The 17,381-nt window shown below is 35.2% G+C and overlaps 1 protein-coding gene across 5 annotated transcripts in view; it reads left to right on the top strand.

Annotated features, from left to right (window-relative positions):
* LOC119658306 (nuclear factor of activated T-cells 5) overlaps window positions 1–17,381 on the top strand; it is a 143,302-nt gene that overhangs the window by 93,436 nt on the left and 32,485 nt on the right. For 2 of the 5 annotated variants that reach the window (XM_038065610.1, XM_038065609.1), the window contains exon 1: window positions 3,115–4,464. The exons of 1 other annotated variant lie outside the window; for it this stretch is intronic. In XM_038065610.1, the coding sequence (XP_037921538.1) occupies window positions 4,368–4,464 (97 nt within the window). In that variant the 5' untranslated portion in view covers window positions 3,115–4,367. Of the gene's footprint in view, window positions 1–3,114; window positions 4,465–17,381 lie in introns of those variants that run through there. 2 more of the 5 variants (XM_038065612.1, XM_038065613.1) reach the window with 2 other exon arrangements.

Below are 17,381 nucleotides of genomic sequence, written 5' to 3'. Positions count from 1 at the left end.
TATTCATCCATTTTCAACTGGTCGGAAGTGCAACTAAAATTCTGTTGAATCGATTGGGTTCAAATTTTTACATATTATTCTTCACATAGGTAGTTATGACCTGAATCGCGAATATGTATTTTCGTTTATCATTTCTAAACAAGTCAGGAAACCGGAAGCTTGACGTTTCAGGTATAAAAGGTTTTGTGTTTCCCTATGTGAGAAGCATAACGCAGTTTTCCATTGGCTGACAGCATTGACTCGAGATATTTAAATTTCTCAGTGCTGTCAGCTTCAGTAACCTGCCCAGAACTGAGCGAATTAAATATATCCGGTCAATGCTATCAGCCAATGGAAAACTGCGTAATGAATTTGCTTCTCGCATTAATGCGACCTGGATGAAGTGGCATTCCACAACTTATGTTCTTTATGATCGACGTATCAGCGAACGTCTCAAATCTAAAATTTACCACAAAGTCATCCGTCTGCCGCTCTCTATAGTTCTGAGTGTTAGTCGACCAACACTCAAAAGACGATAAACGGCGTCTTACGCTAATGGAGACGAAGTTGTAGGGAGAAGTAGATTCTCCATGAATGGAATTTTACTATTTCACTCGAATGTCAATTATTCTCGTTAATTATGGCGTCATCATCTTATTTATATGGCTTAGGATTCTGTTAATTCGCACGAAATTGATAAATTTGAACGGCTATAACTTTGACACTAATAGTTGGATTTTCATGAAACTTGACATGCGTAAGCACGAAATTTTGAGGTCCTAGAATAAATTTAAGGGGAGTTTTTTGTCAATTTCTAAAAGTTGGTAATATACTATTAGTAATTTAATTTGAGCAGATATCGGAATGGGTCACATTTTCAGGCCTAGATTTCATCAAAGCGCACCACCCTGATTTTTTTCAGATTTTTCGGTTGGGTAGCTTCCAAAAATGAGTCCTGCCTCACTTTAAGTCCGTACATTTTGGTTCCTTACTCACGCACTTTGCAATTCACGCCAAAACTAATGTCAGTTTCGGAAAGTACTAATCATTTGATACCCAACACGACTATATCCGGTGAAAAAATTTTTTAAATCCCCCCTTTGCATGTATGGGGAGTCCCTCTTTAAACATGTATGTCATTCGCTGTATGCGTGGTATTTCATAGTTCGCATCTGTCCACCAAATTTCGGACGGATCGGTTTAGTCATTTTGGAGAAAAGTGCGTGTAGCAGAGAGATAGACAGACAGACAGTGAATCGATTTTTATAAGGTTTTGTTTTACACGAAACCTTAAAAAAAGTTGAAATATCGGACGTCACTTAGAAACCCCCTTAAATAGCATCATCCAGCTGTTCTAAAATCTCATGCATGCCAGTATCGTTATTGTTCAGTACAAACAAAATTCCTTCTTGCAAACCTGCTGTGTATTCTTCGTCCCCATTTTCATCTTTCATCGGTTGGTCGCTATAGTGAATGTTTAGTTAGAACTTCCAAATTTTCAAATTGATGATAAGTTTTGTCGCCAAGAACTTTGCAGAATTTCACCTTGCACAAAAGAAATTGGACAGTTTATAATGTTGCCTGCATGCTCTTCAAGGTTCTGTCCATCCTGATTTATTTCAAATAAAACCGTGATGTAATAATAATAATCGTTAGCGCAACAATACACTTTTTTATCAGGGCCCTGAAGTGTGTTAGAGCACTTCATTCAAGATCGTAAAGTTATACTACAGGATTACACTACACTGTAGGATGCAATGTTGTCAGCATTGCGCTCGCCCGAGATTATTATCCTGGCTTGACTCAGGTACTCATTCACAACTGAGTGGACTGGTATCCGACATCTAGTCACGGTAACAAATCCCTCTTCCACCAGTGAGATTTGAATCGCGACCTTCCGCTACGACAGCCCTGCACTCTAACCACTTGAGCCACCCGGACACCATTACACCAAAGCATGTAACTTTAAATCATCCCCATGATACCAAGTTAAAGTTTTTCTCCAGACCAATTTGTCTTTTCAATTATTGAATGACCCTCGTAGATTTCAACTTTTAATCTGTTCCTTCATTCTATTGAAGGGTTGCTTGTAGAAATTAGTAATATAATCCTTACCGTCCATTCTATAAATTCAATACAGCAATATTTGTAGCTCAGCATAGAGAATGATATTAGAAAATTTTATGGAATCATACTATTATTAGCAAAGTTAAAATGGGATCCAGTTATCTCTTAAGTGTGAATCCGCTGCTTCTGTAGGATGTCTGTACTTTTCATACCAATCCCGTCGTTCAAACGCATCTCAGAAAATACAAAATTGGATTTCTAGCTATTTACGTACAATTGATGCATTTTTTCGCGCAATACTTCTATCTTTCTTCTTAGGAAAACCACAAAATCATTCTATCTAAAGCGCCTAGCTTCCGGTTTTAGATTTGTTTGTATGGTATATGACGATTGCCACATAGAACTCTCATTGTCCCGACTGGCTTTGAAAGACTATAATAAACATTTCTTCTGTAATTATCTTCGGCACCGGAATCGCTAAAGAAGGATATTCATTCTCAACTCAAGGAGTACTTCAAGTACCTCTGCTGAAATGTCAACCTAATAGCTGCACTAAATATTATTTTCTAATTGCTAGTGATGTCGTTAGTGGCTAAATGACTATTTTTGATTCTGGGATCCCAGACACGCATTCTCTTCTAATCTATTATGAATTCTAATAAACCCGCTCAAATGCGGAGCATATGGTACATTAGTATTTAAGCGCCTTAAATCTCCATCACCTTTCATATGACCCACGAAATCTCTGAGTCTAGACGAAGCACTTGATTCTCCGGTCGATAGGTGCTCGAATGGCTACGCTTATTTATTAAATTTTCGCCTCGAAATTTCTTTAATCCAGATAGCAATGATACCCTAATCAGTGTCTTATGATGTTACGCGCAAAGGCAAGCAGGCAAGCAACACAAGCTGCAAAGCCGGCACAAAAGCGTAGAACTCAATATGTATTAATTCGATTCATATCCGCACACTTTTCATATTCACCATTTGCAAAAGTAAATGCGGATTGCTAAAGAGTTCAGACAGATACATTGCGTATCTACATACGAAGTGTAAAGTGTATTTGGTCATTGAAGAGCGTTAAAAGCTGCGTTAATTCAAGTATATGAAGTGACTGTGTTGAACTCAGACGCCCAACGAGGAAAGATTCAAGACTCGTGATTCGTATGGTATCGCTGGCGATTATGTGCGCGGATCGGATTCGGATTACGCCTCAGTTCATCGATCTCGTTCGTGCAGATCGGAAGAAAGCAACAAGTGTGCGCCATATCTGTCTTCACGGCTCATAACTAGTTAGTAAAGTTAAGCATCGTCCTCTCATTCGCGTACTATTATCTACTGTTTATCTACATTCAATCGTCAATTCGGTGGGCATAGTTAACATGAAATGTCATTCGATCTACGGAGCTATCGATTTCTCTTAATACCCCACCGATCGGTCGATATTAAATCGAATCGTCGTAATCGATCTGTGATAACGTGGCGCGTACTGTTGTTCATGTTACTCGAAAATTAGTGGGATATCTTAACCTGTTATCTTGTTCATCAGATTTCGCGCACGGCCCATTTTCTATCTTATATTTTATCAATTATCGTACAAATCTTGTTCTCCTGTTGATGCGTACATTGGAGTTTGTTATGTAATGTAATGAACAGAATTATCCACGCAAAATATAATTTCAAAAGAGCTCAAAGCCAATAGAACAAATTGGCACAGTTTATATGTTAAATGATTGAAGTGATGGTCATCGTTGCATGCTCAAATGTGTTCATGTATATATTCCTGAAATGATATTTTTTACTTTCTTAAAAGTAAATCTGCCAAACTTGTGACTTTTATTCGGAGTTATTTCACAATTGATAAGGGTACTACAAGAGTTTTGAATAAAAACAACAATTCATTAGAAATAATCCATTGGAAGGAAAAGCTCACTGTGATCATTCTACGTCTAGTTTAGTGTGAATGTGATATAGGAAGAAAATATTTCTGAATCAAAACAGAACGTGATACTTCATTGTTTGGAATCAATGTGTTTACCGTTGTTATATGTTTACGTGTACGAATCCAAAAACGACTTAGAAATATTGGCTCAATTGTACTACTCTAACTTTGGTTGAAATGAACATACATTGAGAGTAATATTTTTACTTCTCGGGAATTCTAAAAGACAGTCTCCTCACAGTGCCCTGGGGTACTCGGAATAAGTGAAACGACAAAGATTCGATAATCAGTGAAAATGATTATCTGAAGAAACGGTCCACCATAAATCGAAGTGCATTATTCTTTATATAATACCATAAACCGGCATCATTAGCCCAAAATGAGATTCACGTATCCTCAGTTTAACAACCACTACGATGTTAGCGCCTATCGTGTTGCAGCCAAGCATACGCCAGCCCATCAGCACAAAAATTTTGGTAAGAGCCTAATTTACTACTGTCGCTAAGGCGTGCAGGTTATTGGATACTCTCTTTTTTTATTTCCAAGTATAATAAATTAAATTGTCTTCTGTTGCTTCAATTCTTCTCTTTATTCATGTATGCGTTTCATTTGATTAAATGAAGTGTATCCACGAACGAAACACTTAATATAGGTACGCACATATACAAGTTGTTTACCGTTGTTTAGATATATTTACATATATTCGGTGAATGTGGGTTAAGTATACTTTAATCTATTCTGTGAGTTAGTGTATTGAGACAGATTTTCAGTGCGTACGAAGAGAGGAAGGCAAATAAGTTGATATGTTAAAAAGGGAAAACAGAAGTCGAATTACAGAATAAAATACATTCGGGGCTGAAGAAGGCATAATCATAGTTTTGAAGGGGGCACGACAAGCAGTCGTCTAACTTCTCAATATAAATCGTTCAAAATGTAGGTTTTTCAAGCAATTCAACATCCTCCGGAAATATACTTCTATGACAGAATCCTTTATCCTAATTCCCTGAATCAAATTAACACTTTACATTTAGGACTGCCATGCAAATCATAATCGCCAGAACCGGAAAAATCATTTGAATTTTTTTTCGTAGAAGAAGGGATACTACTAAAGATAAGAGAATGGCCAATATTTCTGAAGAAATCCTAAAATAATAAAACAATGACTCAGAGATTCCATCTAAAACATGTTTGCAGGAATGAGTCAGATTAAAAATTTCTACTTTATAGGACCTATATATTTTCCTTGAATTTCACAAGAGTAATATGGACAATTTAGCCCCCTGCCATATAACAACATAGAATTTTTGTCTTTTAGGATATTGTCGTCTCCACAATCAGACAAATTTGGGAACGACTAAATTCCTAGATTATAATATGACCACACCGAACCAAATATTGCAGTTAAGAATCACTGTAATTAAGATAACAACCAATTATAAAAAATGTAATTATCCATGTGTTATAAACGTGTTTAAAACTAACCAAATCATGCAATTTAGACAAAATAATGGTCGGGAATGCTTTGAAGAGCTTAGAAAATGTGGCCACATTTCTATTTTTCAAATGGAAATGAGACCGCAACAAAACCAAATTAAAACAGAAAAGATAACAATTGGAGTTAATTTTATTCTTTTTTAATTTGAACTTTCCATCAGTTAGAAAAAAAATCTCGATATTAGGCTCCAACTAAACAACAGAATAAAAACATAATTTTCATATTATGGAGCAGTAATAATTGTATGAACATTTTATTTGGTTATATAGTAATCTGTCAATAAGTACCAGATCAAAGTCCACGAGGCAAAATTTAAGCTCAAAAGCTGCGCATTTTTTAGCAAAATGAACTCTAGAAACGGTAGTTATTATTGCGGACATTTTTGTATAATTCAATTTTCGGCTGATTTAGCCGTTGAAAGCAACCAACAGATGTCACTAAACACCACCAATTCAGCACTACCCCCGACAACTTCTTGTCGCGTTAAAATTTATCGTTATCACGCACACACATGAAAATAAAAAGCTTCTATCCAACAAAGCACATTGTTAAAATCGAATTTAGGCATGCAGTTGGATACTGTAAGACAGACGTGGTTGTAACGAATATGGCCGAGTGTATAAATTCGACTTCGGACCAAGGTTTTACTGAACATATTTCATTTAGAGTAAATTAGATTTATTTCCATAAATTCCATATTGTTTCTACTTCAAAGAATGAAATGCAAAAGCAAATGAACTCAGCACATTCTGTGATGAAAAGCTGTGCGGTATTAGTAAAATGCCCTGTGCCACCTATTGTTTCCTTTTAACATCACTCACTACGATCACCTTTCTTTTGCTGAAAACATGCTTTTTCCTCAAAAATTCATTCACTTATGTCTCGAAACACGGACTTCGGAATAGAGTAAGTAGATCCTTGTGTAAAACAAAACCTTATTAAAATCGATTCACTGTCTGTCTGTCTGTCACACGCACTTTCCTCCAAAACGGTTGAACCGATCCGAACGAAAATTGGTGGACAGATGGGAACTGTGAAATCCCACGCATACAGCGAGTGACATAAATTTGGATGGTGTTTAAACTGGGGCTCCCCATACATGCAAAGGGGGATTTAAAGAAAAATTTCACCGGATATAGTCGTGTAGGGTATCAAATGAAAGGTCTCGGTCCGAACTGAAGTCAAAATGTACGCACTTAAAGTGAGACAGGACTCATTTTCGGAGACTACCCATCCCAAAATTCCGAAAAAAATCAGGAAAGTGCGCTTAGATGAAATCTAGTCCTCAAAATATGTCCCATTCCGATATCTGCTCAAATAAACTTACTAACTAACTTACTAATAGTATATTACCAACTTTTAGAAATTCACTGAATTGACCCCCTTAAGTTCATCCCAAAAGTACTAAATTTTGCGCCGGCATAGAGGGCGGTAACATGCATATACATACCAAGTTTCATGAAAATCCAACCATTAGTGTCAAAGTTATAGCAGTTCAAACTTATCAATTTCGTGCAAATTAACAGCATCCTAAGCCATACAAATAAGATGACGTCATAATTAACGAGAATAATTGACATTCGAGTGAAATATTAAATTTCCATTCATGAAGAATCTATTTCTCCCCAACCCTTTTTATTTCTGGTGTCGTTTAAATTCTTCGCATTTGCTAATAATATTAAACTCAGAGTGTGAAGCGTGTAAGGTTAAATATTATCAATACAGGGCTTTCCATCAAATGATTTATTTAAATATAATAGCTTTCTAAAAAATAGAGATTAATAGAATTTTTAGCTATGTGACACGGAGCTGTCATGCGCTCATCGCTCCTCATATCTTCTTCTATTTCTTTAGCCTTTGCGCCGTTCACAAGCGGGGTCGGCTCGTCGTGATCGGTTTCTCCATTTTATTTTATCAAATGCCTGATCTGGATGTAATCGCGAGGCTTTTAAATCCCCATCCAGCGCATCAAGCCACCGTTGTTTCGGCCGGCCTTTCAGTCGCTTACCGTTGACTTCGATGTTCAGACCAATATTGGTAAGTGAATTCTCGTTACCGGGAATTACGTAACCACGCCATCGAAAACACCTCTCTCACAGTTTTTCCACCCTCGATGCAACCCCATATCGATCGCGGATGTCCTTATTTTAAAACGTGTCACGTAAAAATATACTAGTAAAAAAAGGGAAAATAGTCAAATAATTTCATCTTATTTGATCGTTCGAAGCACCGTAACAACACACTTAGATAAAGCAAAAATAATTGGCCTTGACATCTCTTCCCACACCGCATTGAATGACCAACGATTCTTTCTTAAAAAGCTAGTCATACTACTAAAACTGCCAATCACTAATGTATTCTCTTCAATGAGTACAGGTGTCCTGGCGTACTTTATCACATTTGTAGACTCTCAAATATTCCATTTCTTAGTTAACGCAATATTAAATATCATCACAAAGAAATAAATCATAATATCATCATAGATATGATTATCCATATTTTTTGGTGTTATCCGAAATACCCAAACCGCATGGTTTGAACAAATTTGTGATCGCGATTATACGAGGAATTTTTTATGCATTCCTCGTATAATCGCGATCACACAAAAAAAACAAGAAATAAATGTCAATTCATAGTTTAAATTCTCATCATTGCATTCACAGTCAGAAATCCATTATCTGCCTGCTCTCCTCATTCCTGCCGAACAAACTGATAGAATACATCTGGAAACCTGTTGGTAAAAAGTTCAGACTGACGTTTTCATCGATAGATTCCGATTTAATTTTTGCAGGAGTGGATACTGTTTATCACCACACTAAAAAAGTGCCGGATGATACGGTGTTTATGTGGAGTCGAATATTCAACCAAAAATAAGTATTTAAAGCGATTAAACTGCGAAACTAAAAGCAATAAAATAAGATCACAAGTCACAGAAGAGAGGAAGGATAGATTTCAATATCTTGTATTGAAATAATCATGATAATATTGGATATTGATGGCGCAACACTCCAATTTGGATCTAGTCCTTAAAGCGTGTTAGAGTACTTCATTTCTAGGCTGTGGTGTACAGTTCGCTCGCCCGGAATTATTACCCTCAGCTGAATCTACTGGTTTCCGAATCTGCCACCAGTGGAATTTGCACCACCATCTTCTGTTGCGAAAGCTTAGTGGTTTAATCACTAAGCCATCTAGACACTTTCCTTTTAAAATATGAACAAGCACGGAATTTTTCTAAGTGGGATCCTAAAGTTTGTGAAGGCATCACCGACGAAGAAAATTCCAACCACTCCACTGCAACTGATGGTTAGAGAACACGGATGTGAAAATTAAAACTATTCTAATACCTGTTTGTCAAACTCAATTCCTAAACACTGTAGGGAAGTTCAAGAAGTAAGAAATGCAAATAGGATCCCAGTCTAGGCTGCCATTCTTTATCCAAAATTTAAAAAGTACACCTAGAAAGATGAATACCCCTAACTAAATAAAGCGCAGGTATTCCGTTTAGCCAGTTGTTTTAAAAATATGCATGGTCGAAATAAATCTGCATCAAATACGGCGATTTTTTTTATTATCTAGCAGATTAAAATCCATTTTATTTCTTTAGACGAAATTCCGTTGAAAATTTTCCGCAACTCATTCAATTTTGTTTACATGTCATTTCCAATAACCTTAAACAAAGAACAAATACAACGGATTTGAAATATTTACTATTTTCAAAAGAATGGAATTTTTCTTGTATATTGAGATCACGTTTCTTTATTCTTTTTGTTTTACCCACAAATTAGATTTAACAGTTGTCTACTAATTAATTTGTTTCATGCATGCTAATCAATTGTTATTTTATCATTAAATTATCATTTATAAGCTTGAAAACAGCTTATTGAAGTTTCGGAGAACTAAATGGTGTCACTTATGAATTTTTATCTCTGTTATCACTTTGTCCTCTTGAATTTTTTTTGCAATCTAATTGAAAAACATGCGGCTAGTAAAAAATTATCAATTAATAATATTATAGTTAACATCAGCAATACACTCAGAGTAATAGCATCTTCTGATCTTCAACGTTTTTAGGATTTTGTATAAAATTAAAATCTGACTAACGTCTGTTCGCCTGTGGAGCACGGCATGTCAACCACACCTGTCGATTTCTCTAGTGGCAGAATACCTGAGTCAAACCAGGGTAATAATCACGGGCGAGCGCAATGCTGATCATATTGCCTCCTACAGTGTGCCGCAGTCCTGTTACACTACAACCGTACGATCTTGAATGAAATGCTCTAACACGTTACAAGGCCCAGATCCAATTGGATTGTCGGGCCAACGATGATTATTATTGCGCTTTTCCTCCGCTCATCTATGCCACATAAATCTAGGGCGACCAGTTCGGCCACCATTCTGGAATAGTGAGTTCCGTAGCATGGCATGATCCCCAATCTCCCCAATTCCAAACTCAACAATACTCCACTGGCAGGCATTTACGAAGTTCTTCATTTCTTATTATCTTGGGCCAAAACACTCTGATGTCACGGTGCAGACATCAGTTGATGAAAACTCGCAAATTCCTAGTAACAGTGACCGTCGCTTTTCATATACTACTCTACTACTAGGATTGAAGCTGGTTAAGTTCATCCTAGAAGTACAACATTTTGCAATAATGTAGACCATAATGTCCAACATAATTCTGAAAAGTTGGGTGGCAACTCCATCATATTCAACATATTTATATTGCTGTCAAATTTTGTACTTATAGAATGAATTTAAAGGGGGGCGGGGGGAGGGGTAGTATTATTAACTTTATTTGAGCAGATGTTGGAATTGGATGTATTTTGAGGCCTAGATTTCATAGGGATGTGCCACTGTGATTTTTTTAAGATTTTTCAGTTAGAGAGGTTCGGAGAACGAGACCTGTTACACTTTCCTTACTCCCTTGTGTTTCCTCTAATATCAGAAAATACTACTAATTCAGCCCTTTGATTTGATATTCCTCATGTCTATATTTTGTGAAAGAAACGAAACTTTAGTTTGGTTATGGCTTCTGTTTTTATTTTATTATTCTGTTCCTTATCTTTAATCATCAAATAATTTATTAATCACATTACCCCTATCATAGGTAATTTTATGATATCGGGATTTCAAAAGAGAGGCGTTTAAAAAACTGTCGGCAATTTTCTTTAATTGCCCCGCTGTTGTTTCAATCAAATTGATTATTATCAAAAATTTCGCAATTCAGTAAACAATTCGAAATGTACTTTCTTATCAATACTCAAAAAGACCAAAATGGACCATCACATAAGCTGAAAATTACCTTACCTTAATATTGATAAAAGATTTATACAATGCACGCATAGCATGCTGCGGAAGTCCATGTTTATGATTTATATTGCAAGACTACTCTTCCTATTTCGTTTCCTTTTACAAAGACGGAGAAAATGAAAGAACCAGAGAAAAGACCAGACATGACGTTTGACGTTTTTGAGCCATTTTTCTCCAAAACTAATGTCTATCGCTTCTGTATATTTTTTTCAATTACTTAGATCCCAATATCTAGGTACGTCAAAATATTTTGGGGCAGGAATTACAGAAAAGAAACGAAGAAGGAGTAAAAAAAGATTTTGTGAAATGCTTTGTTCACTTGTTTTCTTTTCGAAAACATTAAATTTCAAGTTTTTAATTTTCTAATTCCTAGTTCTAGTATTTTTAGGATAAAAAAAATCGGTTTGACATCTCTTATCTCATATCGGTAATATGGATAATAAAATAGAATCTGATCAGTACATTTGATCTGGAACGCCTGTAAATTCTACCTTTCCTCGTTCTCTACGACTATGGTAAACAGAGGTTGACCCTATTTTTTCTTTTTTATACACTGGGTGCTTGTCAGTTGTCAGAATCTAGTGTGAGAAGTTTTGAATTGCATTTTTGATAGCACCATAAACATGTTGTAGTCGGGTAATTTCTAATAATGTCTGAAATTAAATACCGCGCTGTTATAAAGTTCTTAACTAAGAAAGGTCTTACGCCATCGCAAATAAAAGAAAGGATGACTGCCGTTTACGATCTAAGTTCTTGCGATGGGAATGAGGATAGCTGAAAGATGACCCACGTGAAGTGACTACCTCAAAGAATATTAAATTTTTTTGAAAATATTGTGCTGAGTGATCGTCGACCAAAAAGTAGGAAAGTGGCAGCACAGATTGAACTTTCAAAAACTTAGGATCCTGTATACGCATTTAAAATTAGTATAAGATGGGTTCGGCGGATTCTTAGCATTGCGACGCGTTAAATGTTATCACAAGTTTTTTGAAACTTTGATTTTATACTATGATCCAACATCCAAAAGGGATTCAACGGAGTGGCATCGGAAGTTGGAACCAGCATTAAAAAACCTAAGGTAATCCAAAGCACTAAAAAAATCAGGATTATATTTTTTTGGGGATTATGAGGGATTTTTTTTAAAAAGAAAGGAAGAAAGTAAGATATCACCCCATAAGTGGTGACAATTGCCTCCGATATTGGGTCTAGTGCGTCAACTACATCTACGCACCATCGCTGTCAGCACGCCGGAATGTGTTTTGACTCCCTCCAAGTCCCTCCGAGACATATACACTATTTCTCTATCATTCTACGCCAAGTGTTTCTAGAGCGATCCGCTGGACGAACTTTCTAGGATATTTGATTCCGTTGTTCGGCATAGCCAGCGCTCTTTCTAAAAATGTGACCTATCCACTGCCGCTTCTTGGCATTCTAACAGGAAACCAGGAGCTTACATCTAAAGATAGTTTCAATGCTTTGCTGGGATCTTCTGTGGAGTTCCTTGCACCTTGATTAAAGGGATTCGACATTTAATTTTACAATGTCATTTTTGCGGATAGAATCAAACAAAATCAAATTTGTCCTTTAAACTATATTGTTAATGGTCACCGACTCATCAATCGTATCAATCTTCGAATGAAAAGTACCTTGCTTTACATTATTCATTTCTCCTTAAGAAAAAGAAACCCTTTGAAGTTAACAGGACAGCCCCCGTGTGCAGTGATTGTACTTTTGCTTCGCGATCAGTGAACCTTCATTTAAGAATGAATTCCTAGTCCTCCCCCTTGTAAAATGTAAAAATGTTGACCGTTGAACTTTAGACTGACGTTCTCATTAACCCGATTTCATCAATGCTTTTATATTTTTAGGTATTTACCAGCAGTGACCTTTTTATACTACTTTAATTTCTATGGAGATGATATTACATTGTATTTATTTCCTGAATCTCAAATTTTCACTTTCTCTTAAGAGGGCACATAACCTTCAGACACAATTTATTCGCATTAATAACAAGTGGAGACATCATACTTGCCGATGTGCAAAAAGTAAATTGATTCAATCACGTGATAACTGTTAGTAATATATACAATCACTTTAATAATGATGATACCATGACTGTGTACACCAATTTACTGTCGCTACTTGTACAATGTCCGAAGCATTCAGAATATTATATTACATGTATAAGCCAGATACGACGAATGAAGTCGTTGGCTTTATTATTCTGAACTAAGATCATTGAGCTGAAGGTGCGTTCATTCAATTAATTTTTCAAAGCGACTGGATGAACAAAAGAAGAATCAATCTGAAGTCAATTTGTAAAATTTTCGAAACTATACTTTTGCTAGTAAATTCTTAACATATTCTTAATTATTTGGAAATTCTTATCAATATTTCACTCCAAATTCACATAGCCGCGACGATTATCTATTCATCCATGAGACAATACAATAACAATCGTGAATCGAATCAACACAATTTATCAATTCAAATGGCGCACAAAAAAGTAATAAGGAAATAAAAGTATTCTTGAAGAGACTTGATTCCTTCAATTAGCTGAGGAGGGTAAATAGCCCACAGAGACACGACTAAAGTCCATTTAGTATTAAAACATCTACATATGTGAAGACGGTTATTGGAAAATATCATTTTACACTCTCATTGTTACAGGGCATATGCGCATTTCTTTAATCGATAAATGTAGAGTAGCAAAAATAAAATTGAAAGAATATACTTATATTAAGTTGATAAAGCAGGTCGCCCCGTTTAATCGATTTGTGGAAGTTAATGTCGATAAAGTTTTTTCGGCACGCTTTGATAATGACTTACAAAAAATGATTCATTTTCCATGTCATAGCAACATTTCAGCTAATAATTTTTTCGTCAAGGCTGTATTGAATCTCTCAGTCGTAGACATGACAGTAAATTCATATTTTTCAAATACATTTTTGAAGTAAACTCTGTCTAAAAATAAGGAAGTTTAATAAAAGAATAGAATATCAGAAGAGTCAAGAACTGGTTAGAGGCAGTCACAACTAAATTTAGAGAGATAAATTTTTTTGAGAATTTTTTTTTTGCATGCTAAATGTTGTTTCTAAAATACTCTGACAATATTTAATATTTTTCAAAAAAAAATTACTTTTCTAAACGGTTTTCGTCAATGATTATTTACTTACAAAAAAATGTTGCTCTATACATGATTTTTTTCGCTTGTTTCCGCTATTTGTTGGCATGGTATTTCAATTCACTTTTCCTTTTAAGTAGAATAAATGTTTCAGATCTCATAGGTGGATATATAAAAATATATCCTGACTGAGGTATCTTGGAAGAAGCAAATCAATTAATAAGTAGACTTTCAAATGTCAGCAATCTTAGCCATTATTAGAGAGTTCGTACTATTGAAATAATACGAAAATCATATTTACGCACATACTTCAAGTTGCCAACGAAACGTCAATTGTATGCTCACCTAAAAAGTATGTCAACTTCAATGGGAAACTTCAAGCTAGTTTATTTGTCTCATGTCGAATTCGCTCAGAGTAAAGATTGTTCTGGTTGGTTGGAGCTCTTCAGTTAGTGTCTTAAAAACTGTTTACTTGATTTTCCGGATGACGACCCTTCGGAGGTTATTCACAAATTCATGTTTGTCTCATCCGTTCCGCTCTGAGAGATATTATAAGAAAGGTACCACTGCTTTTACCAGAATTGTCAATTTCATTTCATTGCTTTTTCTTTTCCGACCATAATTATTATTTCACTAGATACAACCATTATTTAAAAAACTAAAACGCACTTTATGACGCCGAAATACTCCGATTCTCTTTAATCAAAAGGGATAGTTCATCAAAAACTCATGCAGTTTATGGATGGCATCCCTTACTAAGTGTATTCACCTTTCCAGATCAATGAAATGTGTCAAAAATAGAACTACTTCTTTAAATTATATACCAAATCGGAACCGAATTCAAAAATGTAAATAAATGGACAACTGCCTAGAAAACCAAAGTGAATATGTGATTGATTGAATAATGAAGTGTCCATTGCATCAAAGCAACGGCAGTTCTTTGTGTTGTGTTCAATAAGACCTTTCAATGGTTTCACCCGTAGAAATTGTGAGTTGCACATGAAAGTATAATTTCTTTGAAAATGCCAATTCCTATCTATCTTACATAGTAAAGAAACAGAAATGGTGCGCATACAATGTAGCCTAAGAGGAAATAGTTGGAGCTTTTTGAAAATAAACGAAAACTAGTAATGTCTTGAACTTGCTGGTTATCGGCAGAGAAAAAACATTTCAGTAAAAGTATTTATGCTAGACCATTCGAAGAACAAAGCGATGAAAACAACCTAGTCTGGCACATTCACATTATAATAATCGTTGGTAAATTATGCCTAAAACTCGTTTGTGGATAATAGTAGTTTTTGTGGTCGAGAAGAATTCTGGATACTGATGAATTTGGAAAGCACACAAACGATTTTCACATTGGATTAAAATTATTTTGATGCCCGATCCTGCTCATGATCATTATTTGCTTTAACAGTATAATCATAATCGTAGTTTATAAATTATATTTTTATATTCCTCTTCCACTTTTTCTTCATATAGTTTTTTTTTTTTATTGAAATATACATAAATATCGTAGGAGCTACGTTTTTGATCATTTGCAAATGAATTCTGATAATACAATGTGAAATGGACCAAAATTATGGAAAGTAAATAAAATGATTGATTCCAAATTAAAATGTTTGTTTTAATACTCCAAAACTATACCATATATATGAAATCAAATCGGATGAACTGGAATTCATCTAAAGATGCACAAGTTATCTTTGTAGTTTTATATTTAGAAAAAGAATTAAATCTCTCTCCAGAGAAGAGTATGCAAATGCCACTGCGTTGGTAATCGATGTGTCTAGCAGCGCCCTAACAGTATCAAAAGAAGAAATGCAATTAGCACTTGAACGAAGAGCAGGGCGACTGTTACTTGTACAACAAAATACAAAAGTGAATTACTCGAATAAATACATACGTCAAAGATGACGTGTGAACGTAAATGAGGCCCTTTTCTAAGGCTGGAAATATATTTGGTTACTTATCACTTAAAAGTGTGCATCAAATATTAAGTTCTTGACTGCTGGAGTAGTAAAAATATGCTGCAGACGAGAAGAAATAGATACATAGGTTTTGAATGGATGAAGTAATATTTCGAAAATTTGATCGAAAAAGACCATATTAGCATCCATATGCTGAATGTCTTGTATCCACGATACTAACACCCCACAGTCAAAACCGGGGCAGTTCAAATACTCTTACAATTTCGTTATTACAAATGTTTTAACATCATTACATGCAGCAACCTAACCATATGGGATAGTAAGACTGCAGTTAAAGAATGGAAAAATATGACCCTGTTTTATATTAACAATAAATATAGGTATACAAATGCTGGTGCTGATAAAAATTCTGTTATCTCGATTTTTCCATAATCAATTAGCTTGATGCGAAAAATTTGCACTGCAATGCTGTAGTGCTTGCACCATAAAGATATTACATGCTTTATATGCAAGGCTCTCGGTCGATATTCGTTCCAAATAAATGTCAATTACCTTTATTGTTGACAATTGGCATTAATACTAAATTAGATATAAATTTCAAACTGGGTTATAAGAATATATATTGTGTATTTAAAAAATGAAATCAAACCACTTTTGCCAGGGCCCTGAATCAATCACAAAAAATCTTATGGACGTCAATAAGCTAATTGAGTCTTTCATTACTGGTTATTGACTATATGATACTGATTGCTACAACAATATTAACAATAATCAATTAACATTCATCAGAACAGTCTGAATATTGCTACACTTCACTTGTTCTTCGTATATATCTGTTTTCATCAACTTAGTTATAATCATGTCACGAATCATACCCCCCTACATATGAACAATGTGGATTTTCTTAGAAGGGATTGCATGTGTGACGTAAACTTAAGAACAGATAATTATTATTGATGAAACAGCAGTAAAGATAAATACCTGCAAACAGTCTCCGCTTGTGATTTAGCAAAACAAAGTAAATAGCATTCTTCCCCGAATGAAATTTTTTATTTGTTGTTTACAGACCGTTATAACAATCGTGATTAAGATGTTTTCCTTTTTATTTTATTATTTATTACACATTAGCTTTGGAGTAGTAGGGCATAACCCAAACGGAAACAGGATGGATTTCCCCATCTCCTTAGACATATGCAGAATTGTAAGATTGTTTTTGCGATTTTAGTCTTCTGTCAATAATTGAATTTTACTTGTCCATGCTGGAATCATTCATCCGTCATCTACTCCTTGATCAGACAATGCCTTTCACAATTGTGTGCAAAATAAAACAAGCTCTTTACTGTCTGTTTGTCACATGCACTTTTCTTAAAAACGACTGTACGAATTAGCACGAAGTTTCGTGGGAATTGTGAATCGGCACTCATGCATCTTCCTACGCTGAGTATGAGGGGAGAGCATCCCCATACATGCAAAGGGGGGTGTAATTTTTTTTTCAGCGAATATAGCCATGTGCCATGTTCAATACTAACA

The sequence above is a fragment of the Hermetia illucens genome, chromosome 5 (assembly GCF_905115235.1).
Source record: "Hermetia illucens chromosome 5, iHerIll2.2.curated.20191125, whole genome shotgun sequence".
Taxonomy (NCBI): domain Eukaryota; kingdom Metazoa; phylum Arthropoda; class Insecta; order Diptera; family Stratiomyidae; genus Hermetia; species Hermetia illucens.
The sequence above is the reverse complement of the archived record's forward strand: the minus strand, read 5'-3'. Positions and strand labels throughout refer to the sequence as shown.